This window comes from Saccopteryx leptura, chromosome 2, assembly GCF_036850995.1.
Source record: "Saccopteryx leptura isolate mSacLep1 chromosome 2, mSacLep1_pri_phased_curated, whole genome shotgun sequence".
NCBI lineage: Eukaryota > Metazoa > Chordata > Mammalia > Chiroptera > Emballonuridae > Saccopteryx > Saccopteryx leptura.
Window position 1 is genome coordinate 281,791,008 of NC_089504.1, and position 26,699 is coordinate 281,817,706.

Genomic DNA, 26,699 nt, shown 5'->3' on the forward strand with positions numbered 1-26,699 from the left:
CACTGATTGATTCAAAATGTCCTGAATTCTTTGATATGTGACCAGTGGCAGATTAGGCTGAACATACCTACACTAACAGTATGGAACTCAGTGACTATTTCCCTGAATAGGTGAAGGTGATGTTGGAGTTGATGAACAGGTTTACTGGCTGCAGCAGAGCATCTGTGCTGGCCATGATAAGAAATGAGGTGGTAAGGTGACAGAGAGCTGAGAGAAGTTGTTGAGGATGCCTTGTACCTTGAGCAGAGCTAGAAGCATGGAACAATAAGAAATCACCCTAGATTTTTGAGCAGGGGAAGAATATGTCTAGTCTTCATACATGGAGAGAACACTGGTGAGAAGAAGAGCTGTGAGAGAGGTTGATGACTGGCAAAGGGATCAGGCACTTGGGCATGCCTATAGCCCACTGTACGTATCCAAATATATCATAAACCCTTTCCTGACCTCACAGTGGTCTCTGTTCTTGCATGCAGGACTGCCTCTTTGGAGTTAATTTGCTGTGGAAGTGCCCAGAGTTCTCTGCCCTGCCATCTAGAACAAGGGGGAATAGAGAACAGTTTGACACATAGCCAGTGTACACAGCTTATAAGTAGGCAATGCATTGGGCTGCACAAAAGTCTGGGCAGGTAGAATGAAGGCTAAGGAATATTCTTTATGGGAAGATCACATTTCCATCCAACAGGAGCCATTAGTCTATGACTGTCCTGAAAGTTTTGTTGGGTGACTGGGCTTGGTAACCTTTTATGGATATATCTGTTCTTTTTGATGATTCACTCCTTAGGTATCTGCTAACCACTGTGAGACTGCCCAAAGCATGTTGGCCATTTGCCCAGGGAATAATGAGTTAACCTCCACCTGCTAAACTTTACAAGGCAGGCAGGGAACCACAGTTGTTACATTTAGAAACTAGGCCCAGTGGCCTTATAACTTGGAAATTGTAAAGTCGTGGAAGAAGCATGAAGGCTGTGCTCAGGAAACCTGCATTCAAATTGTTTGGTAGCCAACTAGTTATGCAATCTTGGGCAGGACACTCGATTTCTATGAACATTAGTTTCTCCATCTATAATATCTATTTCATGAGATATAAGAACTCTCTAGGATAATACAGGAAAAACCATTTGACAAATGCCAATTGGTTTTCCATCCTTGCATTGCTAGTCAGTTTACCCTACTAGAAGGAGTCCAGAGCTGGTAGGAGAGATACTGGACAGACTGGTGTAAGGGCTTGGTTCCTTTCTGAAAGGCTGGGGCAATGGAACTATTTTACAAAGCATTTCTATTTGGCAGGCTCGAGAAGCAGAGTTTGAGGCTGAGCAGGAGAGAACCAGAAGGGAGAAAGAAAAGGAGATCACCCGCCTGAGGGCCCTGCAGGAAAAGGCCCAGGACTACCAGGCAGAAAAGGTACCTGTTTAGTCTCTGCTACCCTCCACCTCTCCAATTTCCTTAACTATTCCTATGACAGCCCATAAAATGGCCTCAAGGGTAGAGATTTAGAAGAAAGAATGCCAGTTATTTAGACTCCAGTCATCTGGAAAAGAAGGGTGGGCCTGCTACCCTATGGCAGCAAGGACCTAGTGAGCATTATGGGTTTAAGGTTCAAGAGAAAGTTTTTGGCTATTTCATAAAGAACTTTCAACTCAACTAACCATTGAAATGTATCACCTGAAGAAACTGTAGCATCTCCATTATTAGCAGTTTTTAAAATTAGAAGCAATTGCAGGACTACCTGCAGTTGTTTAAAGTATAGAAAAAGAATTGGGATGAGTGAGGTGGAAAGGCAAGATGACCCCTTAGGAGGATATCTTCTGACCTGAAAGTTCTCTGACAGAATTCCATTTATTCTTTCCTAGAATAACCTTGCTGCAAGAGCTTCTCAGGCTGTGTCGGTGTCTGGGAAAGTGTGTCTTCCCAAAGGCACTTGTTTGGTGTGAGGTTGTTTTGTACCCTCATTGGTCTCTCCACCCTCTCCTTTCCCAGGATGCCTTGCGGGCCAAGCGTAACCAGGAGGTTGCAGACAGAGAATGGCGCAGAAAGGAAAAGGAAAATGCACAGAAGAAGATGGAAATGGAGGCCAAACTTCGGAAAAGTCGGCTGGAGCAGGTGGCTTTGAAGGAGCACAGTCTGGCTGTTCAGGTCCAACGGGACCGGGATGAATTCGAGAGGATCCTTCGGTAGGAGTGGCAACCCTGGCTTTCTATCCTTGCACCATGGCAGGGATGACTATATTGGGTAGAGAAGCTTTCAGGCATGCCCACAGACAGATAGATGCACATCCACTTTGACTGGATTGATGGGTCATTCTAAAGAGATGCAGAGGCGGATTTAACCGCGGGTGCACCAGGGTACGTTCCCTGGGCCCAGTTTCTGAAGGGCTCCACAAAACCCCAACTTCACACTTTTTTTCTAACATAAGGGGCCCAATAGTTTCTTCTGTGCCTGGGGCCTCACCTGACCTTAATCCGCCTCTGCAGATGGATGGTTGAAATATTCAGACACTCGAGCCGAGAATTTTATGATTAGAGAATTGGAAAACAGCACCTCGAAGTGTTGAGGGAATTGGGATTATTTGGATTATTTATCCTGAAGTGTTAAAGGTATAAGTAAAGATATAAATCTTGTCCCTTCTGACCCTCCCCACCTCCACATCCTCCTGTAAGTTAGGGATGAAATTGCAGCAGGGAGGTTGAGGAGAGATGGAGGAAACTTCGAACACTAATGGTTGAGTCATTGGAGTAGGGCTTTAAGGGAGGTCTTTGCCATTCATTTGACAAATATGTAATAAGCATATAAATTCAAGGCTCTAAGTTAGGTGTTATGGGAAATACTAAAGATGAATAAAACACTGTTCTTGTCCATTCATGTGGGAAGGATGTCAGGGACTCATTCAGATGGACCTCACCTATGTTTATCCATTTCTCTTGCCTTGCTGGCTCTTTATCCTTTTATTTTTGTTTTCTCTCATGCCTAAATGATAATTCCAACACATAAATGAAAGCTAAGGGTCCAAATCTCTCACTATTTCTGCTACAAAGCAGTCAGCAGTCAGAGCTGCTCTGGTTTTAATCAGGCAGTCTGCCACCACCAGACGTGGCCCCTGAGTGTTCACCAGGATCAAACTGTTTTGGTCTAACTAGGAATGACTCTGTTCTTACTCTATAAAATCTTCAAGCTCTATAAGATGAGAAATTTTCAAAAGAGAACAAACCAAACAAAATTTGAATTGGGGTAAGGGGTTGGGATACAAAGTTACTGAAATAATGCTCAGCTAAGTAGAGATTGAGTTCTGCAGTTCGGCTTTCTTGGTCTACATGCTCCTTTTTCTTGGTATGTCCCATTAGTTGCATGCCTGACCAGGCCCTTGGACTTCTGACCAGAGGCAGAACAAATCCATCAGGGTCTCTGTCCTTGTCAGAGCCAGGTTCCTAGTCTTTTATTGTACTATGGACCCCCAACATGTCCCACTGGCTGCAATGCCCTCTCGCTCGGTAGCTTTCTCTGCCCTCAAAGGTTGTGCCATGGTCTCTGGATACCTGGTAAAGAAGTCAGCTTTCTTAATGGCCCCAAAGATTCTATTCCTTGGCTCCAGTTTGCCTTTCAGATGTCTTCCCCCTCTAGCTTCTATGCCATTAGCAGGCACTAATAAATATTAATGGAAAGAAAATAAAGTTTTACTTCTGCCAGTCAGTTATTAAAGCTAGCCAGCTCATTGGAGAAGCTCAGTTTTACCTGTTGTTCTAGGTTAGTATTTAGACTTAGTGTCTCCAAGGCCATGTGACTAACCATGGTGGATATCTTCAGGTGCTAGGAGCATCTCTGCCATAGCCAACTTTTCCTGCTTCAAAAGCACAGTGTCCTGTATGGCCTATATATGGACTTCCTGCTTCTGGACAGAGGGATGTCTTTATCTCTCAGCCTGTTGCCTAAGCAGAGATAACTGACCTATCCTACGCAGAGGTTCTTAGAAATGCCTGAGATCTTTCATAAAGTACTGATGCCCAGGCTGCACCTCCACAGATTCTGACTTCACTGGTCTGGGGTGAGGCCCAGGCATCAGTAGTTTTTGAAAGTTCCCAGATCACTGCTCCAACCCTGAGAAGTGGCCAGGCTCTTCTCGATTCAGATTTTCAACTGCCAGCCTCACAAGGCGCTCTCTAGTGATGCATACAGGTCTCCCATTTTCACCATTTCACATACTGTGAAACAATAGGAAACTGTTCTCTATATAGAAAAATAATGGAAGGGCAAAGAGGAGAGTCTTCCTGCTTCTGTAAATGTGCCCGACCAGTGGGGATTTGGTATTTAAGAATTTATTTTTATTTATTCATTTTAGAGAGGAGGGAGGGAGAGGAAGAGAGAGAGAGAGAGAGAGAGAGAGAGAGAGAGAGAGAGAGAGAAAGGGGGGAGGAGCAGGAAGCATCAACTCCCATATATGCCTTGACCAGACAAGTGCAGGGTTTTGAACCGGCAACCTCAATGTTCCCAGGTCGACACTTTATCCACTGCGCCACCAGAGGTCAGGCGGGATTTGGTATTTAAATACAGAAGGGCAAGGACTCAGCAGTTTTCTTCTGATAAACTAAGAAGTTTCTGTAGTAAGTGTAGGATTTTAAAAGGTATTTGTATGGTATGAAAGAGTTGCTGGGAGTTGAGCTGCTACCCCATGTATGGTGCATTTTTGAAGATGGCTAGAGGATAATGAGTCAGTGAAAGGTGCTTTTGTTACCTTTGTTGGTGCATGAATGACCCCAAGGAAGCAGAGCAGATGAAAGATCCTAAGAAGACCTTACATTTTGTTGTTTGATTACATTGAGAAAGAAATAAAATGATAGCAGAGGATGGCTTGTAATTGCATTTCCTCTGAGCTGTGAATACATATACGTTTTTGTGAGCCTATCTAGTCTATGTTAGCCATTTCTCCCCTGATGTCAGGGTCTGTGAATTATTCTTGTGGAAGAAGCTCCTTGGTCCATAAAGCGTTCTTGCAGAAGTTGCTCCTAAGAGGAATTTGGAGAGTTGGAGCAATATCAGAACTAAGAGATGTCAGGCTGAGTTTCTTCCTTCTTCTTGCAACTAAGGAGAGCTCACCTAACAGATTTTACCACTTCCTTTAACTTCCTAAGTATCCTCTTTGTGGTCCTTGTAATGTTATCATTACTGTTCATGGAAGGGAAGAAAGGAAATAAGGAAGGGAGGGAAAGAAGAAGGGAGACAGAAAGAGAGAAAGAAAGATATTGTAAAATAAGCTGGAGCAGTTGTGCTTTGTTATAATAGAGAAGAATAGGAACAATAGCTTCCAGTGAGTGAAACCCTCACTGTTGGACCAGCAAATAGTGTGCAGGACCCAGTGAAAAATGAGATTGTTGGAGCCCGTGTTAAAAAACTAATAAGAATTTCAAAACAGTGACAGCAGAGCATTAAGTCAAGCATGGAGCCCTTCTCAGTGTCCCATGACATACAGTTGCATGTTCAGGCTGAATGCGGGGTGGGGAGCATGCGCAGAGGTATCCTCGGAGGCTGATCTTTGAGCCGCCGAAGAGTGCCTGAGCGTGAGTCTCTGAAACACATCTGCGGGAGGAGCCTGCCCAGGCGGCTCCTCCAGTGCCTTGCCTTTCTTTCCTTGCCTTGATGGGGGCACAGCTCAGCCCAGCCTGTTCCATAACTTGTGTCTCTCCTCCAGGGCTCAGAGAGAGCAGATTGAAAAAGAGAGGCTAGAGGAGGAGAAAAAGGCCACAGGGCGCTTACAGCATGCCAATGAGCTCAGGCGTCAGGTGCGTGAAAACCAGCAGAAGCAGGTGCAGGACCGGATCGCCACCTTTGAGGAGGGCCAGCGTCTCAAAGAGGAGGCCCAGAAGCGGCGTGAGCGCATTGATGACATCAAGAAGAAAAAGATTGAAGAGCTGAGGTGTGCTTTCCCAGCCCCTCTTCCCTTCCCCAAGGAGATGGAAAGCTGGGATTCAGGGGTGGAAGAGGCATTAAAGAGGCTCTCAGGGGTGTGGTCCTTTGAAGAGGGCTCCAGCAGAAAGTCCTGGGACTTGGGTTCTCCTGGCTCTCTGGGAACTACTTGGCAGGACACTGGAGCCTTGACAGGAATATGTGGGGAGGATGAATCTTGGGATCGAGATTGGGGGTACAGGGCCTGAACAAAGTTTTATAAGCCCACCCATTTCCTGCTGCCTTTTCTCTGGTCCCATCCTCCCCTTACACCTACCCCGTGTTTTTCCTGCAGAGCCACTGGCCTTCCTGAGAAGTACTGCATTGAAGCCGAGCGCAAAGCTAACATCCTGCCAGCCACCTCTGTGAACTGAAGGCCACCTCTGAGATACTCTGGATGCCTGCAGGGGAAGGTTCTGCCCAATCCTTGGATGTCCATGACTGCTGCTAACCTAGACATTTTATAGTTACAGATTAAATCCATTCTACTTCTCTAAGAAACAGCTCAGCTTCCTTGTGTGGGGATGTGGCTACTACAGGGTACTGAATGTGGAGCAAAATAGGTTACAGGAGATCAGGTGTGGGTGGTGCGATGCTCAGGGGCTGGGAATGCAAGGATATTCTCGATTGTCCTTCTAAGCCAGGTGGTCCCTTTATTCTGGTGGTTTGTAGCCTTTTTATGACCTGCTGAGATGCTGCCATCATGTTAGCTTTCAGCATAGTCAATTCCTTGCCTCCAGTCCACGCCCAACTAGGCATTGCAAGGCTGAGGCAAGGAGCTAGAGAAGCTGTCAGGGAGAGGCTGGGGCAGGGCTGGCCTGGGCAGAACGGGGAAGGAGGGAGTGGACTGCCGGAGGCGGAACTCCTCCTGGCCTCACACCCATGACTCAGACCACATCTGTGAAGGGGGTGGTACCTGAACCCGGGCTTACCCTCCTGTCTCAGCCTTCTCCTGCTAGAGTCCTTTCAACTCCAGGCAGTGCCACAACACGACACCTGCCTGTCTCCCAGTGGGGTACACCCAGCATGCTTCTCACCCGGTGGGCCTAGTCCTCTCAGCCAAACACAACTGTCCCACTCAGTCAAGTGGCTGGGCTCTCCTTAGTCCACCCCTCTCCAATGAGCGGCGCTCCCCAAATCCACTGTTAACTGTGTTAATACTCTTTATTCATCCGTTCACTCATTCAAATACTTGTTGGGTACCTACAATGTGCTAGGTATGTTCTAGGCACTCAGGTGAACACAGCAGACCTAGTTCTACTGTCACGGAAACTTTTTATTGTCCCAGTCTGCTCCTCCTTTGTCCCCCCAACTTCCCCTACCAAATTTCTTGTCCTTTATAATAGTCTCAGCATTTTGGGGAAGGACCCTGATTATCTGGCTCCTATTGTGGGCTGAAGTGCTGGCTTCTAGGGACAGAGCCATTTCCAGTTTGTGTATGCTTTGGGGGGAAAGTGCTCCCGTCCAGCGCACGTCACTAATGGTGCCCCACCCCTCTGTCCTGTTTCATTGCTTAAATCCGGATCCCAGTCTTGTCTCTCTCCTCCAGGTTCTGCACTAGAGGAGGTAGAAGAGGCAGAAGACAGCTGCTGGCGGAAGATAGTTGTGTTTACAATGCCAGGTTACGAGGGCCTCGGGCAAGAGTCCTCTTTTCATAGGGCCCAGGGAGAGTGGGCAAGCTGCTTCCTGTGCTTCCTCTTCCTCAGGACAGCTGCAGCGCCCCCAGGCACCTTCTCCACCTTTCTCGCCAGGGAATACTGTGGCCTTGCCCAGCAAGGTGGGCAGCCCCACCAAGTACTTGGGAAAGAGGCTTTCTCATCTTCCCTGTTCAGTACCCTTAAGTGCAGGCACTCCTACCTAGGGAAACTGCTATTTTCCTCCCTAGGCGTCTCGGAAAGTGTGGACCTGGCCTAGGGGGAGAGAGAAGACATGGCAATGCCACTGAGGATTCTGGCCCCATTCTGCATCTGGCTTACTTGCCGATGTTCTCTCTGAGCATCACCTATTGCACAGTTAATACCTGCAGGGATCAAAGAGTTGGCCTTTACCTGTTTGAGGAAACCCTCGTGCCAGGAAATGGCCTTGGGTGCATGGAGTGTGCCCAGCTTCCTACCTAAGTCATCCATCTCAGGTGTGGGAGAAATGGGCTCCCTTGGAGTACAGTTCAAGGAGAAAAGAAGTTGCGTGCCCACTGCTGACTTCTGAGACCATATAGAGAAAAAAGGAGCCAAGTTCATAGGTTGAAAGCCAGACTAGCATTTCATCAGAACTGCTGCTAGTGAAAATGCAGGTCTGCAGGGCCTGGCAGATCATAAGGCCTAATAGTGAGACCATCTCCGCATGGCTTGGACACAGTGGGGGGCAGTTATAGGTTACATGAATCAAGGTCTGGCTTCAAATGGAAGAGTGTAGCCACCACTGAATAGCTGAAGCTGGTTTGGGAGAGAAGCTCTGAGTTCAGCCTTTAAAGTTCTCCCCCCGCCCCCAAGAATTTTTGGAATTGACTTATGATGTGAAAGAGAGGTTCAATTTCTTCTTTCTGGATTCCTGCGATGCTCTGCACAGGCTTCCTTGGGCTTCAGGACTGGCCTGACTCTTCAGCATAAACTAGTTCTGAAAAGTGGGTGACTCCTGACAGCCACGCTAACAACTGGCACCTGAGGCTAGCCAGCAACATCTGGACACCTTTCATAAAATCTCCACTGCTCTCAGTGTGATTGTTTCATTACTGGGAAAATGCCCTTGGTTTTAATTGGGGTCAGGTATGAAAGTGTGGGCATAGCCAGCAAGGATTGTGTGAGCCCAACTTGCAGAAGGGAGTGGTGAGAAATGGGAACTTGTTGAAGACTTCGTGGGCTTGTCAGCTTAAGAATAACCCTAGCCTCAGTCTTGCTGCTAGAGGTCAAACCTTTGGGTGAGTGGTGCTTTCTCCTTGGGTGGTTTCAGCTTTCCCTCCTGGTTCTCAGACGATGAAATGAGCTCTGTATGCTCCTCCAAGCCACTGAATTAGCTCAGGCATGTTTGGGAAACTGCGAAGGAGAGAACAGTGTGGGTGAAATCTGAGGATGAGTAGGAAGTGCTGTTTGGTGAGTTCCCTCGATTGATGTAATGATGTGAGAAGCTTGTAGGAAAAAAGTACTTCAACTACTGACTTTATTGTATGGGTTCCTGATTGGCTTCCCAGCTCTCTTTCTTCTGCCTTCCCCCCACCCCCCAGGTCTTCCTGTCCTTGCAATGTCAGACTGGGCTGCTGTAGCTTGGAAAATCCAGTGGTTGGGCTCCACTTTGGAGCATCAAATCACATCTTCAGGCAGTGGCCTCCTGAGTCCCCTGCTCCTGGCTGGACTCCATGCCCCACCTGCCCACATGTGCCTGTTGTTTGTGTCAGACTCCTGTGGCTTAGAGGCTGTCTCAGAAGCTTTGCTTCTGCCAAAGAAGCATCTCTAGTTGGTCATGACTCAGCAGCTTGCCCTGGTGGCCAAGTCAGGCTGTCCCTGACTCAGTGGGATGCTGGGATATCCTACAGCACCTCTAAAATCATCAACATTCACATCTGTGACTCAGGTCCAGGCTTTAATTGGTCTCATTAGAGGCACTTTGATTAAGGTTGGATGAAAGGGGCTCAGAGAGTTCAAAGCCAGACAGGGATTTTGGGGTGGAGAAAGGTGGCAGCTGTCTAGGTGACAGTGGAGGGAAGATGCTGGAGTCTCAGACACGGAGTCTGAGTGCGGCACCCATGGAATTACTCACTGATATCCATCTTGACTGTTCCTTCTGCAGAGAAGGAGCCTGGGGGTAAGAAGGTGGAGGGGAGGGCTCACTCTAGACCCAGAAGTCCCTCCCTCATCCTAGGCTGCTGCCAAAGGGATCTGTCCCCCATTTTCTCTCCCCTCCATACTCTGGGAGCTATACTGGCAAATCAAATAAGGTTACTTGGAAGAAGCTCATTTACAGCATCATAGAAATCTAGAGTCCCAGGAAAGGCTAAGTTATTTTTTATTTGACCAGCTTTAGATAGCTTAGACCTTCCCTCTGTCTCAGCTCCCACCCTGCCAGCTGGGATTTTCTCCTTGTGCTACAAGTTCTGCATTCATTCCTGCATTCTCCATGTCCTCTTGGGATAGGGTCACCATTACCTCAATGTTCTTTGATGACTTTGAGGCCAGGACCGAATAAGATTGAGATTTAGGGTAGCTTTTTTCAGAGACCTCTGGAAAGAAAAGGCAAGGCGGTGGGTGGGAGTGGGGAGCAGGAGAAACTGCTCAGAGCTGAGGAGGTTTTCCACATGGCCCCTGAGGAAAGATTGTTTTTCCCTGGGCTAGTGGGTGTGAGCACCAAATCACAGAACTTCAAGCCTGGGAGGGATCTTAAGGATCCTCTAGTGCTTGAATCTCCTTTGTAATCTCTAACCAAATGGTTGGACAGTCTGAGCTTACTGGCACTTCCTGAGATTCAGGGTGCTCATTACCTCATAAAGCAACTAAAACCATCTCATAATAGCCTAATGTTCAGAAAGTTCTTAATATTGAGACAATATATGTCCTCCTGTGCATTCACTGTGTATCCTTAGCGCTTTGGGACCACACGAAACAAGTTTAGGCCTTATTTACACAATGCCCCTTCAGATATCTCCTCCCACAGCTCCTGTATAACCTGATCCCATACGAGGAAGTGTCCAAAGTTCTGGAAATGCTTTTCTGAGCATTTGGGGGGAGGGTGAGTGGTTTGTCAGAAGGAGGCTGATGAAGAAAGCCAGGAACCTTCCACTTCATCCATTGGGCTGGGCATGTTACTCTCCCGCCTTGGCCAAGGTGTATTGCTTCTTAGGCCGCCCCCTCTGGCACTACCCTCCCCACACTGTTCCCCACTTCTCAGTGTCCAGGCAACAAGAAACAAACATGGAGAGCAGAGGGAAGGCTGGGCAGGACAGGCTTTGTGGGAAGGTTCAGGAGCAGACACACACCCGGCTTAGCTCTGCCACTTGCCAGTTCTCACACACCTTTCCTGGCAACTGCCAGGAAGGCAAAGCAGGCCTGTGGCCACCCCGGAGGCTGAGGGGAAACACAGCTCTCCTCTGCGGATATGTATTGGGAAAACACAGATGGCAGAATCAAAGGCAAATTTTATTTCTACAAATTCAAGGGTCAGGGTCCCAGTGTGAATATGGATTAGTCCATCAAAAGGTCTCTCTCTCTCTCTCTACATACAAACACACACAGAAAGCCTGGCTCATCTATGTGGAAAGCCTAGCTCTAATCTCAGTGAATGTTCAAGGATCAGTTCCATGCTCAAGGATCTTTCCACCCCAGTTCAAAAATAAACATCTGCTGTCTCTCTTGACTTTTACTCTCTTCCTGTGGTCTCTGGCAGGGCCCTGGTTTATTTCCCATGGACTGAAGTGACTCTTACCTTTCTCCACTCTTAATCCTCTCGCACAGCATTGGATATCCTTCAGATCTCTGTTTAAACATTCTTTCCCAGGTCAGAGCACCACAGCTCATCGCGCTGGGATAAGGGGTTGGCCCCTTCCCTTGTCTGTCTCCCTCACCAGACTGGATGCTCTAGAAGAACAAAAGAACAGATACTGCATTTCATTAATTACTGCTCCCCAGGGCCCAGTACAAGGCCCAGACCATTTGCTGAGGGATAAAAGTTCTGTAGTATATGGTTGATCGAGGTGAGGAAGAAATTTTATCTTCAGGGTCTCTTAATTCATCAGGTCTGTCATCATGGAATTTACATAGTCTTTATAAGTGGATTCTTTTCTCCTCCATTATTCCCTAGATAACAGTTCAGTTCATAACATTTTATCGACCACCCTTTGTTGTGATGCTTTACTGATGGCCACTCCTTTCGGTGATGGGGCCCACTTTAGTGCTGTTTACTCTTATGAGTCCAGGCCAACTCCAGGATATTATTCAATGAGAGAGATGTGGGCATATTCAGCTCTGTCTTGGCATCCCTCTCTTCTGAGGTGCACCAAGAATTGCTAGGCTTGGGAAGCCTGAGTAGGGGCTTAGAGAGTCCCTAGGTTGCATGAGTTCACAACTCTTGCCTGCCAGCCCTCATCTAGACCTCAGTCTCTAACCCTAACCCAGATCCTGAAAGAGAACCCTACACATGGCTTTCATTTTTCTCTCTGTACCTAACATTAACTCTTCCTCAACTGAACTTAACATTTTTTTTTTATCACACCACCTGTACCACCTCTAAACCTTCCACTTTTCTCAACCAAGCACGGCCTCACTTGGCAGTCCTCCAACCCCAAATCTTCACAGAGAGCTACACAGAAAGGCAGCAGCTGCAGCAACTCCCTGGCTTCTCTGTGACTATGTGCATGTCGTGCCTTGTCTGCCCTCTCTGAGGCTCAGCATGTTGTCTATCCTGTGCTGTTCATGACTCCTGCTCCCAGACCTTTCCTCAGAGGCTTTCTCTGTGTGGCCATTCCAGGAGTCTGCTGCTCACTCCTGAGGGTAGCAGGGGTCAGCCAGGTTTACATGAGGACTCGGGAGAGGTGCTAAGGAGCCTGCTGACTCCTGTGTGTGTGTGTGTGTTTCAGAAAGAGTCAAGTTGCAGACTCAGGGGCTAGAGGGGAGATAAGAATCTGAGCCTGAGCTCAGAGGGCCTGGGGGAGGGGTTGGAGGGACAGTCTAGGCAGGTGAGGGCAGGGGACACTGGAGTTGTGCTAAGTTGTCACGAAGGACGCTTTGGAGGAAGAGTAGGCAGGCCAAGGCTACTTCCTATCCTTCCCTCAAATGTTCTGGGGTCAGGCTGCACCTCATCTCAGAAACAGTCTGTGGGCTTTTCTGGGTCCTTGACCTGCCTCTTCCCTTCTCTTTGGTGTCTGTTCACTGCTTTCTAACCCTCTGTCTTTGAGTTTCTGTTTATGTCTTAGAATAGAAGGAAATACAACCCAAACTGTGGAGTACGCACAAAAGAGGAGCTGTTCTCTGGAGAGCTCTAAATTTCTCAAGGAAAAGCAAAGGACCCTTTTTGGAAATTTGTATGCTGGGCCCTAGGTCATAGACTGGCCTTTAGCTCCTATGTGTGTGTCTGTCTCTGAACTTCTGGGTGAGCCATTTGGATGCCACATGTGTTCCTCTGCTTCTTAGTAATCGCTGTCTCTCCCGGGGGCACAGAGGGAATCCCAGTAGTCTCGGGATTCTGTCCACACTTTTATGGAACTTGAAAAGGAAGTGGGTATGGAAATGGAATGTTTGAGGTGAAGATGGGGTTGGGGAAAAGGAGAGGGATGAATTGGGGTAGGAATCCTCCTAGGAATGGCCCTCTTCCTCTGCTGAAGATGAAGCTCAGAGAGAAACTTGAGCTGTGAGCTGGTCCCAGAGGGAAGAGGCCATGGGCTAGACCTATGCCGTGAAAACTAAGCTGATACCCAGTGCCCTCAGTCTACCACTGCCCTCCAAAACCCTAGAGTGGTCAGGGTACAAGACAGAAAGGCTGACAGTTTCTTTTATGGGCCCCAAACTGCAAGAAGGTGGCAATTAGGCCTCAGTGGGTCAAGGGAGAACAACAATGTGCCTTGCCTTTTGAGGCTTAGAGGGGCCCCTGCATTGTGCTCTCAAAAGTAACTGTTCTTCTAGGATCACCTAGGCCAGGGGTCGGGAACCTATGGCTCGTGAGCCAGGTGTGGCTTTTTTGATGGCTGCATCTGTCTCACAGATAAACTTTTAATAAAAAAATATTAACATTAAAAATATAAACATTCTCATGTATTACAATCTATTCATTTCCTACCACTCATGTACATGGTTGTGGGTGGCTGGAGCCAATCACAGCTGTCCTCGGGGACAACACCAAATTTTTATTGGATAATGTGTAATGTACACGGGTCGTTGTATGGCTCTCACAGAATTACATTTTAAAATATGTGGCGTTCATCGCTCTCTCAGCCAAAAAGTTTCCCAACTCCTGACCTAGGCCCTCAGTCTTTCCCAACTTCTATCTCTTAGACTCCAAAACCAGGCCCCCCCCCCCCCCCCAGTAAAACTGCCTCTGATGGACCCATCTACTAGTTCAATGTGGTGTCAGAGCTCTACTCATTCCAAATAGCTTCCTGTATCCCCTTCCCAAATCCCTTTCTGGGAGTGTGTGAACAGTGGTGAGCTGAGGTCATGGAGTTGGACTTCAGTTGTTACATTTGTTATTGGATTAAGTTGTTTCATACCCCTCAGATGGGCTCATATGTATTTGCAACTTGCCCCAAAAACTTGGGTCCCCAATCAATATGTGCTATTAGTATTCTCCTAGAACACAGGGATAAAAATTCTAGCCAAACTTGGCTTTAGCAGATGGAGGCTGAGTCTTTCTGTTTCATAAATAAAGCCTCATTTTTTATTCCCATGAGTCCTCCTGTCCATATAACTTTAACCCGTGTTCTAACTCGAACCACAGTCTATTCTAACTCAAATTGCAAATTCAATTCTAGCTCAGCTGTAATCCCAATCCTAAATCAGTCTCCACCTTGCCTTTGACTGAGCTGTAGCTGCATTCTCAAACATAACTGCAAATGAAACTAAAATCCTATTCCTTATTATAATATGGATCCTGGCCGTTCAACACCAGCCTCAGTTCTAGCTGTTGCGCTAACCCTAATCTCAACCTTAATTCCCATCCTAACCTCAAATCTGATCTAAAATTCATTCATAATTCTATTAACTCCAACTTTCATCCCAACCTTAATGTAGAATTCATCCCAACTCTTAACATTAGCTGAAATCCAGAACACAATTAAACTCCAAACCTACACTTCAGTTAAATGGAAGACAGCTTTACTCCTTTCTTTTTAGTCTTCCTCTTCCTGGTCCTACCTGTTCTCCTCTCTAACCATCACTAACCTTCCATGTTTTGTCCCCATGGCCGGGTCTAGTAATCCATAGGATCACCAAACACTTTTCTTGGACCACTCTGGTTGAGAATCAAGATTTCTGGGTGTCCTCTATTTAGTCAGGCCCAGAAGCATCACCTGAGTGGAATCCTCATATTTCTCCAGGCCTCTGTTCTCCTTTTTTAAAGTGGAGTTAATGATCCTTGTTTTCCAGAGTGTGCAGGGCAATCCTATAAACCTCAAAATAAATAAGGGAATTAAGATATTCATTGTATACACCTGGTGGGTCCCAGAGCACCGTGTTATTGTTGAGGGTACGTATAGGTGGAGGGATTTGAAATGCAATGATGTGTGGGCTCCTTGTGGTTCCTTATCATTCTGCCTTGGAGGAGTAGGCCCTAGCAGTATCCTTGAGTCTCATAACTCTTCCCAAGACTCTTCCCCAAGTCCTTCCTGTGCACCCTGTCAGGGATGGGGTGGGCTATTAACAGGGACACTCATGACCTGACCCATTTCTCTGGAAGCCCATAGGATGCCTAGGGGTTGTTCTGGGAACCCTTGGAACAACCAGCAAGGTTGCCCCTCTGCTTCTTCCCTCTGCCTACCAGGAACCTGCCACCCCAGCTCTATTCTGCCCAGACCTTGCTGACTTGGTCACCCTGATGAGCAGTCTAGGTTATAAGGGTCCTTGGTCTCCCTTCCTATGTACAGAAGCAAGGACACCAAACAATTGCTAAAAGAAGTATACACAGTAAAATGTCAACCTGGAACACTGAGGTTGCCAGTTTGAAACCCTGGGCTTGCCTGGTCAAGGCATATATGGGAGCTGATGCTTCCTGCTCCTCTCCCCTTCTCTCAAAAAAAAAAAAAAAAAAAAAAAAAAAAAAAAAAAAAAAAGAAGTATACACAGGGGGCTTAGCCTTCCTCAGTATAGATGTGGTATATCGCAATGAATAGATACACACAGAGGCACACCCCCTTCCCTGGCTCTCTCGGTGCTATTCTCCCCAACATCCTCTTACCAACCTTCACTCACTGTGCTCCTTCCATACACCCTGGTCCTTCTTCCTTCAGCCTCACTGAATTGGTTTTTTGTGTGTGTGTGTAGGCGGGGGGAGGTTGGGCTGGATCCCCATAACACTCCCAGCTCCTAGGGCCCCCAACGTTCAAGGATGACCTTGCATCAGGTATGTTAGGGGTACAGCTCCAGAGGGGGCAGCCAGGGGAAGACCCTGATCCCTCACATACCCCTTCCCTCCCTTGTTCAGCTCAGGGGGGCTGACTCCCTTTAATGGGCCAGAGACCTCAGGTGGAAGGTAGGCTGATACCTTCCCTACCCAGGAGGGCCCCTTTCATCTGGCTGGGCCTTCCCTCTAGCTCTAGTATCCTCTTCCCTGGTGTCCCTTCCCACAGACCTCAACCTGAGGGGGCATCCCTCCCTCAGAATATCAGAGACAGGAGAGGGTAGGATTTGGAAAGTGTATCAGACCCCTGTACCCTGGGGTCTATGTTAACCCTTCAAGGCCTGACAGTCTTCCTCCCCAAGCCTGGCTTCTCTTTCCTCTTCCATTTTCTCTGGGGGAAAAGGCAACAAACCTGAGAGGTGAAGGAAACTCAATGGATATCATGAAATAGGGTGACTGTTGTCATTTGAGGATGGTCCAGGAAGATGTGGAAGTTTAACAGGTGACTAATTACAAGTGCCACTGGCCGCCCTGCCCCACTCTCCGGATAGAGAAGAGCTTGGGTGATGACTGGGTAATGCCTGGGTAGGCCACTCTGTCACCCTGATAATTAAGGTTTTGGGGACTCCTCCCCAAGGCGGGGACCAGGCCCCCTCCCTCCCATAGAAATAACTCTGACAGCTCCCCAGCTGGGCACTCATTGCACCTTCCTGCCACCCCAGGCAGTGTCTGGGCCCTCAGCTCCCCCTCCCTCCACCCATCCCCACAACGTACTACCACCGGCGGGACAGCACTGGCTCAGGGATACCCGGCCCAGGCGGAGAAACACCGAACCTAGAAACATGGGAGTTCGAGGAGCATTCCACCTTCTACTCGTGTGCCTGAGCCCAGGTATGGGGCTGGGTAGCAGGCAGGGATACCTGCGCAATGCCAGATGGGCAGAGAAAGAGGCAGCAAGGGGCACAGAGGAGCCTCAGCAGCTGTCTGAGACGCCCTAGCAGGGTGCATCCCACCCTCACTTTGCTGCCACCCAGGTTCTGATATTGCCAAGTTTGGGGCAGAGGCCTTTGGTGGTCCCTTCCTGTGGGGCTCACATGCACACACGTGCTGTTATGGGAGTACAGGGTGGTGGGAACTGGGAGGGGGTTGGATGGCGGGTGAGCATCAAAGCTGGATGGGGGCTGAGGATGAGCCTAGTAAGGAGCCCTTTTCACCAGTGTGTGTGCTATTCCAGCAGGAGGGTCCCCCACTTCCAGGCCAGAGCACAGGGCAGGGAGCTGCTTCCAGAGGGCAGAGCCTCGGACTAAGGTGGCCCGAGTGGCTGCTCCCAGCACTGCTGCTACAGCCCTGGCCTGAGACCTCTGCTCTAGACTCTATGTTGTGAGAGGTCCAGGCTAGTGTTCCCTCTCCAGGATGAGGCCCGAGGAGGGTGGGGACAGCAACTCCCAGAGCCCCCTCAGACCACTGGGGCACACGTGGAGGGCAGGGCTCAGCTTGGTTGTTGTGGCTACCTGTCCAGGTTGGGGTAACTCTCAGCAAAGGTCACCCTGCGTGGGCATTGCTGGAAATGCCCTTGAGACCCCCTGGCCTGGGGTTTTGTTTTGGGCTGAGGCAATGTGAGGAAAGAGAGCTTAAGGAGGAAACTCTGCATGCCTGTGTGTGTGTGTGTGTGTGTGTGTGTGTGAGAGAGAATGATTGAGTTTTCAGCAGGATGTCTGAAGCACCCTCTGTTTGGTGAGAGCTTGGCTCGTAAAGCCTGTGCAGGAAGTTCCAGCTGTGCTATGGGAAGCTGGGATATCTCCATGTGTGTGGTACGTGTCCTATGTGTGTCCTGTGTGTATTTATCACCAATATCCTCTTCTCCCCTCCCTTCCCTTCTCCTTTCTTACTTCCAGAGGGAAGATTAGAGGCTGTGGAAGCAGCTTGAGAATTTACAAGGGATTACAAGTTGAGAATAGACACTACTATTTAGGTGACATCCACAGAGAGTGTGTAGCTTCTGGTGCTTTTGTGAGGGAACAATTAGTCACCACTGTCCTCTTCCTTGGAGCCCACTCTGATTTCCTTTCCTTTCTCTGAATCTCCTTCCCCAGTACTCTTTTCCACTCTGGCTTTCTGCCTCCTCTTCAGTCTCTTTCTTCTCTCACATTCCCTCAGTGCCACAGCAAGAGAAATCAAGGTGAGACACCAGGAAGAACTTCTCTAGAAGAGTGAAAGAGTGCAGAAAGGCTGGAGCCTTTGAGAAGAGGTTGAGAAAGCTTTTAAGAAGACACCTAGCCTACAGCAGGATGAAGACATTCTTCCAGCTTTCCCCTCCTTCCCAAGCCCCCTTCCCTGAATACTTACCCTCTTGCTGGCTGGCCCTCAAGTACAGAGAAGAGTCCTCTTTCTGTGGGTTGCTTCCAGGAGCCCTTCCTCTGGGTGGAGTCTCTGCTCTCTGCTAGGTTCTGGCTCATCCCTGGCTTGCCTTGTGCCACCCTAGGATTTGGCAGATGGCATCAGGATCCTTATCTCAGAAATGAGTGGATGTTCTTCTGGCCTGGAGCTGGAAGAGGCATCACAAGGTCCCGTTAGAGCCCCAACAGCTAGCCTGCCTGCTCTGAGTCTCCTTGGAGCTTAGTGGGGTTAGGGCATGGCTGATGGCCTAACCCCACTAAGGTTTGTGTGTGTGAATGATTGAGTTTTCAGCAGGATGTCTGAAACACCCTCTGTTTGGTGAGAGCTTGGCTCGTAAAGCCTATGCAGGAAGTTCCAGCTGTGCTATGGGAAGCTGGAAGTTCCAGCTGTGCCCAGGGTTCCCAGGGCAAATTCAGTGATGCTTGAGCTGTTAGGATTGTTGGAGGAGTGCCTGCTGGCTCTTTAGAACCAGGGTAAGCTTATGCATGTGTGTCTGGTTTTGAATAAGCACACATGGACTATATGGTATGTAGTGGTCGTGTCTTCTGGATTAATCTGGACCTGTGTTTGTGTGCAGATGTGTGTCTATATGCATATGATAGTATTTATGTGTAGGAAGTTGGGACTGTATAACTACATACCTGCATTTGGAAAGTAAGAGTATGTTTATGTGTTTGTACATTTGGCTGTGACAGAGTGGTGTAATTGTGTGTGTGAGATGCTCTCTAAGTGTGAAGGTGGTTTTAGGAGAGAGCCAGAGAAGGGCACAGCGCAATAAGCTGCTAAGATCAGAGATTGAGACTCCAAAGGACTTGCTGCCTCTCAACAAAGAATGTAGGAGAGTGAGCCAGGCTGGACAAGGGACCTTGGGGGGAGGAGGGGTGCAGGAGATTGGAAGGTGGAGCTTACCTGCCCTGCCCGCCAAGGTTGGGGCCTGGGCACACACCTCCTATTCCTCTTTAGGACTAGCTAGTTGGGGCTAGTCCTTGCCTGAAGCTCCAGAATGGGAGGGAGAACTCAGTGCCTAGTTTCAGATGCCAGGTCCTCGCCCAGGCTGACTCAGTAGAGCAGGCTGGCAGCAGTGTGAGGCTTCCCCAGTTGGAGTGAGCATGTGGGGGTGGCTGTACTTGAGCCATACAATCACACAATGGCAGGACACAAAGTCAACATGGCTACATGTCATCACACAAGGCTCACATTGTCCTACAGATGCGTGTGGCCACAGAGTCAGGCACACACCATCATTCACTGTCACACATGAATACAGCCCAGTCACAGCCACTCAGTGTCATGCACAGGCATACACTATCACTCAGAGCACTGACACAGCTAGGCACCTGCTGTCACACACAGGATACAACCACAGACATACACTGTCATACACAATTCACAGAATCCTTTTTCTTCTTGGGCTGGGAAATGACCCGCGAGGCCATGGTGTTCATTTTCCTGACTCCAGATAGGAGCACCTCACTTGGGCCAGACAGAGGCAGCTTTTAAACAGCCAGTTCCTCCTATCAGAGCATTTAACAGATCTATGTACTCCATGTGCAGATTGTATACACACACACACACATGCAAAACCATGTTAATATAAAAGCAGACATCCTACCTGGTCATGGCAAGAGTATCCTCATAGTACACACAAGCAGCCACAACTATTCATAAACACATATGTAGACATGTGTATACACACACATACAGTCATGTACACATACAAGCATAACTAACAGCTGTATATATGCAAACAGGATGCAGATGCAATCTCACACATCATAGGATAGAAGCATGCATATATTGCTTCATGCACACACACAGACACACACTCAGGGAAGCCCTTCCTCCCTGTGGAACCTCCACTGCTCCTGGATTGCTGCTGACAGAGAATGGTGGAGGGAGAGACTGAAGCCGACCACCCAAATTCTGGTTCTGTTCCCCTCCGCCTATCTGCTCTCCCTTCCTCTAGCGCTGCTGTCTGCTGTACGGATCAATGGGGATGGCCAGGAGGTCTTGTACCTGGCAGAAGGTGACAATGTAAGACTGGGCTGCCCCTACCTTCTGGACCCTGAGGACTATGGTCCCAGTGGGCTGGACATCGAGTGGATGCAGGTCAATGCAGACCCTTCATATCGGGAGAATGTGGTGAGTGCTGGGCACATGGTTTCCCTTACCTTATACTCCATGGTCTACCTGGTGGGCAGCAACCACTCGGAAGGGATGAGGAGGGAAGATAATAAAACCAGACCTTGAACTTCTCCCAAGGCCTCTCACGGAATGGGGCAAAAGGGATGAGAACCCTGCAGCCACTCCAAAGGGGTGGTGCCTGACTTCAAGAAGTTCCCAGCCTCACCTTATGCTTTCTTTTTTTTTTTTTTTTTTTTTTTTTTTTTTTTTTTTTTTTTTTTTTTTTTCTTTTTCATTTTTCTGAAGCTGGAAACAGGGAGAGACAGTCAGACAGACTCCCGCATGCGCCCGACCGGGATCCACCCGGCACACCCACCAGGGGCGGTGCTCTGCCCCCCAGGGGGCGATGCTCTGCCCATCCTGGGCGTCGCCATATTGCGACCAGAGCCACTCTAGCGCCTGAGGCAGAGGCCACAGAGCCATGCCCAGCGCCCGGGCCATCTTTTGCTCCAATGGAGCCTTGGCTGCGGGAGGGGAAGAGAGAGACAGAGAGGAAAGCGCGGCGGAGGGGTGGAGAAGCAAATGGGCGCTTCTCCTATGTGCCCTGGCCGGGAATCGAACCCGGGTCCTCCGCACGCTAGGCCGACGCTCTACCGCTGAGCCAACCGGCCAGGGCACCTTATGCTTTCTAAAGTACTTGATCTTATCTGATCCCTGTGGACTAGGCATGATCATTTCCATATTTCAGCTGAGAAAAGTGAGTCATAGAAAAATTAAGTGAGTTGTCCAAAGGAGCCAATCCACACGGTCTTCCTTGGTTCTGCCTGTCTCACTACCTCTGTTTTCTTCTTTTCTTCACAGTTCCTTAGTTACCAGGACAAGAGGATCAACCATGGCAACCTCCCCCACTTGCAGCAGAGGGTCCGTTTTGCAGCCTCAGACCCCAGTCAGTATGATGCTTCCATCAACCTCATGAACCTGCAGGTATCTGACACAGCGACTTATGAGTGCCGGGTGAAGAAGACCACCACAGCAAGCCGGAAGGTCATTGTCACTGTCCAAGGTATGGCCAGTTTCCTCTGGGCTCCCCTTCCCCAGACTTAAGAGCCAAGGGTGGCTTGGCCACTCTGATCTTGGCTCTGCTTTTTTGACTGAGCCTGGCTCACCACTGCCTGCTTCCCTGCAGCTCGGCCTGCAGTGCCCATGTGCTGGTCTGAAGGCCACATGGCATATGGCAATGATGTGATGCTGAAGTGCTTTGCCAACGGAGGCACCCCGCCTCTCTCCTACAAGTGGGCCAAGATCAGTGGGCACACCCATCCCTACCGTGCAGGATCCTACCATTCCCAGCACAGTTTCCACTCTGAGCTGTCCTACCAGGAGTCCTTCCACAGCTCTATAAATCAAGGTGAGGAAGCCCAGGGGAGAGGGGGTTGAAATGGATGGGAGATCAAGACTTTGGGACCCACTGGGACTTTCTTGAGTCATCAGTGGCACCAAGTCAAACCTAGAACTCCTGTGGGAGGTGCCTCCACTGAGCCTGTTTCAGAAGTTTCTATGGAGAGAAGAGGAGGCAAAGGGGTGGTGGAGGGCCAGCCAAAAGTAGTATGGTTAATTTGGAAAGAGCACGGTGTGAGGTAGATAGCTGGGATTGAATCCTGGCCGGATCACTGACTGGCTGCAAGGCTCAGGCAAGTGGTTTAACTTCTCTGTGCTTTGGTCCATCATGTATGAAAAGGGAATGATGACATCTACTTTCCAGGTGCCTGTGAGAATTAAATGGGGCGAAGTGTGCAAATCTGCTGGCACACAGAGACTCTAGCTAGTACTGAGAATCCAACCAAGACAATCAGAGCTGGAGGAATCCTTAGCATTTCCTGGTCCAACCTTATCGTCACTGTACAAAGAGACCAAGGCTCACAGAAGGGACCTATTTCCCTAAGATCATGGAGTGAAGGAATTATATCTCTGTCCTGTTGTTGGCAGAGGGGTCCTTTCTTGCCCTTTTGTTTTAGCAGGGGAAAGGCAGACTTGGGTGTGTGTGCGTGCACACTGTCCCTCCTTTTTTTTTAATTAAAAAATTTTATTTAGAAAATTAACTTTAATGGTGTGATATTGATCAATAAGATCACATAGGTTTCAGGTAAACATTTCTATAGCATTTGAACTGTTGATTATATTGTAATACCCATCACCCAAAGTCAAATCATTTTCTGTCACCTTATATTTGTCCCTCTTTACACCTTTCCCTCCACTCCCTCCCCCTCCCCCACACCCTGATCCCCCTGGTAACTATTGTACTTTACTTTTATCTATGCCCATGAGTCTCAGTTTTATATCCCACCTGTGTGTGAAGTCCTACCACACTGTCCCTCCTTTCATCCGCATCCCACAGTGCCTCCATCTGGGGTGGGATTCTCAGACACGGGCCCCTCTGCCTCACTACAGCCTTGTGCTGCAACTTCAGTTTCAGGTCTGTTCAACAACGGTGACCTGATGTTGAAGGACATCTCCCGTGAGGATGACGGGCTGTATCAGTGCACAGTGGCCAACCACGTGGGCTACAGCGTGTGTGTGGTGGAGGTGAGGGTCTCAGGTAGGTGCAGTGGCTTGGAGGCCTGGACTGGAGAACCTGGGCCGTGTTTTGGAGCTGCAGCTGGCTCTGCCTGCCCATTGCATCCTATGTAGCTCTGCCTATGGCAGCTGGGAATCCCTGGGAGAAACATGCAGACATAATGGGTTAACTTGCACCTGTCCCCATATGTTTCTCATTGAATATCCCAGGACCCTGAGCTCCCCTTTTCCACGGACATCTTGGTTAGTCAGGCAACTGCCAGGCTGCAGATTCTGATGGGTCTCTCCTTCTCTCCACAGACTCCCGGCGCGTAGGAGTGATCATCGGTGCAGTGCTGGGCTCTTTGCTCCTGCTGGGCTGTCTGCTGGTGGGCATCTGGGGGCTCGTCTGCTGCTGCTGCGGGGGAGCCGGGGCTGGCCGCGCCCGCGGTGCCTTCGGCTATGGCAACAGCGGGGTCGGCGGAGGGGACTGCGGAGACTTGGCTAATGAGATCAGGTAAAACCTGATGCATGCTGCATGTGGCTGTGTGACGGGGGACTGGCGCCCTGCCCCTCCTCACCCCTGCCTGCCACCCCAACCCTGCCTGCCACGGCCATGGAGTGCTGGGACCGCAGCATGTCGGCCTGTCACTTGTCGCATGGCTTTTCTCTCTCCCGCTTCGCATGCCCAGTCTTCAGCTCTGCTCGCCTGTCATGATCTCCTTCTGTGCACCCCTCTCTGTCTTGTCTAGACTGTAAGCTCCTGAAGGGCAGGGCCTGTAGTTTTCCAGTTTCCCCCCTGTATTGAGCTTGTGAGAACTCTGGATTTTTTTTTTTTATTATTTAAGAAGAGTTAGTAATAAGAATAGGGATAATTTATATTAGAAACAAACTAGAAATAAAAACAGAAAAAGACTTGCAGTGTTAATGTTTGCAATGTGCAGGGGATGGAGGAAAAGATGAAGATCAAGGGGCGGGTGTAAGAAGAGAGGGGGAGGGGGCACAGCTGGGGTTTTTAAGGAAACAAGGACCAGGAAAGCAGCTCCTTCTGGCTCTCCAAGGGGCCCTCCCTATTCAAGTCGGTGGCTCTGGGAAAACATCAGAAGGGGACTGGAGAACGCCTAGATGAGGCTGCCTGCTGTGAGCTGTCGGGACACGCGTGGGCAAGCCCTGCCTGGAGGATAGGAACGGCTCAGGATCGCTGTGGGGTCGCCAGTCTAGGAAGAGGCAGAGAGGAGAGTAGGTGGAGGCCGAGCGAGCCCAGCGGGGGGCTGGGGCAGAACGGCGCCGGGTGTAGAGGCGCGGGAGCCAGGAGGTGGACAGCAGCCCCGGCTCCGCCAGGCCGGTCCCGCGCCGCGCCGCCTCGGAGCTGCTCACCCGCCCACCTGTTGTCTCCACAGAGAGGACGCAGTGGCGCCCGGGTGCAAGGCCAGTGGGCGCGGCAGCCGCGTCACCCACCTGCTGGGGTACCCGACGCAGACCGTCAGCCGCTCCCTGCGCCGCAAGTACGCGCCTCCGCCCAGGGGAGGCCCGGAGGACGTGGCCCTGGCGCCCCGCACAGCCTCCGCCACCTGCGAAGCGGGCCCTTCCCCGGTCTACGTCAAAGTCACCTGCTCCGAGCCCTCCGACTGCGCCCAGGGGTCGCTGCCGGGCAAGGACAGCCTCTCGGTGTGAGCTCGCGAGCCCGCCGGGCGGCGATGAGGCCTGAGGCGGGCAGAGGGCGCGGGCTCCGCGCCAGGGGCCAGGGACACGCTCGGGCCGTGCAGACCCCGCCTGCCCCACGCCACCCGGGGGCTGCGGACCGGAAGGCATTTCCCTCGGGAGATGAGTGGAGAGGCAGAGCCTCCTCTCCAAACTGGGAGGAGAGAGGGCAGACACAGAAAGGCCACCTGGAGCCCTCTCCGCATCCGCGGGGCCTGAGGCTCCGCCAGAAGGAGGAGGACGTGCTTGAGAGGTTGAGGCCAGAGGCCCGGGGTCCCTAGCTAAGGCAGAGGTCCGGGGACCGGGCGGGTGGGGGTCTGGACTGAATTGTTCTGTGTGTGAGATCTGAGTTCTGAGGCGGCAGTTTTAGCATAATAAAGAAAGTGTAAGACCTGAGACAGGAGGCTGTGGTTGCACGGAGGAATGGGCATGGTGTTGGGTGGAGGCTCTGCTTTGTCTTAAGGGATGTTGCTCCCCGTAGTCCTGCATCGATCCTGCCCCGTTTCCTCTGTTGATGGGTAGCAGTCAGAGCTTCACTCCACTGCACAGATGTGGAAACTGAGACCCCTCAGGCTGGATTTAAAATCCAGAATTCTATTTTGCTCTTTTATTTTAGAAGGTCAGAAGGGGGAAAACAAGGGATGGCCTCTCTGAATGTTCCCAGATCATTCTCAGCATCCTTCTTCCTCTTGCCTTCATCTACCCAGTCCTGACTTTCTTATGCCAGATATGCCTTCTCTTTCAACAAGTAGGAAGGGTTTCAGAGTCATAATCTGGGGTAGAAAGCCTTCAAGGTTGTCTAATTTAGCCCCCTTTTTAATGGAAAGGGGATTGACATTTATTGGGCACCCATTAAGTGCCAGGTGCTTTCTGATATGCCTTTCTTATTTAATCCATACTTTAGTTCTATGAGTTTGTGCACTATTTCATTACATAGATAAGAAAACTGAGGTTCAGAGTGATTAGGTATGTTGATCAAGGCCACACAGGCAACAGCTCAGGTTTTGATCTAGGCATATTTGACTCGAGGACATCAGGCTGTCCCTCTGATATTTGAATTCTTTCTACAGCATTTCTGACAAATGCTATTCCAACCTCTTCTTGAATACCTCTAGTGACAGTCTTCCCAACACGGTCCAGTCAGCCTCTGACTAGCAGAGATATGTTTCTTCTATTGAACACAAGTTTGGTCCTAATAGAGCTTTCATTCTTTTGTCCAAGTTCTACTCTTAGGGAACCCTAAACATCACATTTCCAATTGCACTGCCTCTAGCGGATCAAGTAGTTGTACTATATACAAGATGGTTGCAAGAGGTGCACAATTGCACCTGTGTCTGGTCTAGGGATCGAGGGTCTTCTGAAGAGCATGGTACTTCATAGTCAGTTCTACTTACCTCAGCCTAGCCACCTGCCTATTGAGAGCCCAAGCATTTCCTTCTTTCTTTGCTTCTTTCCCTTGAGACAAAACTGGGTTTCCTAATTCCTCCTGCTCCTACCCTGGGGCCACATGAAGTATGGGTATGGATAGCCCTCAAAACATTTGGGTTTCAAATTTCTTAACTGAGGAAGCTCAGAAAACCTGCTTGGTTTAAATAACTAGGAGGTTCTTTTGGTTGCCTTGGGTATTTGCAAAATGGTGATGGCATTGCTTGCTCTACTAGACAGACCTGGGGAAGAAAAAAGACAATGGTGGTGCAGAAGGAACCAGGGACAAATATTTTGAGGTGGAGGTAAGGAAATGGGAGGTTTTTGGGAATAGGTGGGAAAACAGGAGGTGAGGGGATTAAACAGTGAGGGGAGCAGAGGACTGAAGGAACCATCATCCCTTCGTTTATTTGTACATGTTTATGAGCACCTGTAACATGACTTATTAGAGAGTTAGATCTTGGTAGGACACTAGGCCTGGTACACTTTTGCTCGAAGGCAGAGGACTGACTAGGCTGACTTGGGAGAGGGCCTTCCTA

The 26,699-nt window shown here is 49.5% G+C and overlaps 2 protein-coding genes and 1 long non-coding RNA gene across 5 annotated transcripts in view; 2 read left to right on the plus strand and 1 right to left on the minus strand.

Annotated features, from left to right (window-relative positions):
• CFAP45 (cilia and flagella associated protein 45) overlaps nucleotides 1-6,422 on the plus strand; it is a 37,539-nt gene extending 31,117 nt beyond the window's left edge. For all 3 annotated transcript variants that reach the window (XM_066366080.1, XM_066366082.1, XM_066366081.1), the window contains 4 exons: nucleotides 1,288-1,401; nucleotides 1,978-2,171; nucleotides 5,678-5,902; nucleotides 6,227-6,422. In XM_066366080.1, the coding sequence (XP_066222177.1) occupies nucleotides 1,288-1,401; nucleotides 1,978-2,171; nucleotides 5,678-5,902; nucleotides 6,227-6,305 (612 nt within the window). In that variant the 3' untranslated portion in view covers nucleotides 6,306-6,422. The remainder of the gene's footprint in view (nucleotides 1-1,287; nucleotides 1,402-1,977; nucleotides 2,172-5,677; nucleotides 5,903-6,226) is intronic.
• The window catches only part of LOC136390922 (uncharacterized), a 219,888-nt gene that overhangs the window by 37,032 nt on the left and 156,157 nt on the right, over nucleotides 1-26,699 (minus strand). The gene's annotated exons all lie outside the window — the stretch shown is intronic.
• Nucleotides 16,678-25,097, plus strand: VSIG8 (V-set and immunoglobulin domain containing 8). The gene is made up of 7 exons (XM_066366083.1): nucleotides 16,678-16,851; nucleotides 20,324-20,499; nucleotides 21,343-21,544; nucleotides 21,668-21,889; nucleotides 22,949-23,077; nucleotides 23,356-23,551; nucleotides 24,435-25,097. Exons 1-7 carry the CDS (start codon nucleotides 16,803-16,805, stop codon nucleotides 24,706-24,708), a joined length of 1,248 nt encoding a protein of 415 aa, XP_066222180.1. The 5' UTR covers nucleotides 16,678-16,802; the 3' UTR covers nucleotides 24,709-25,097.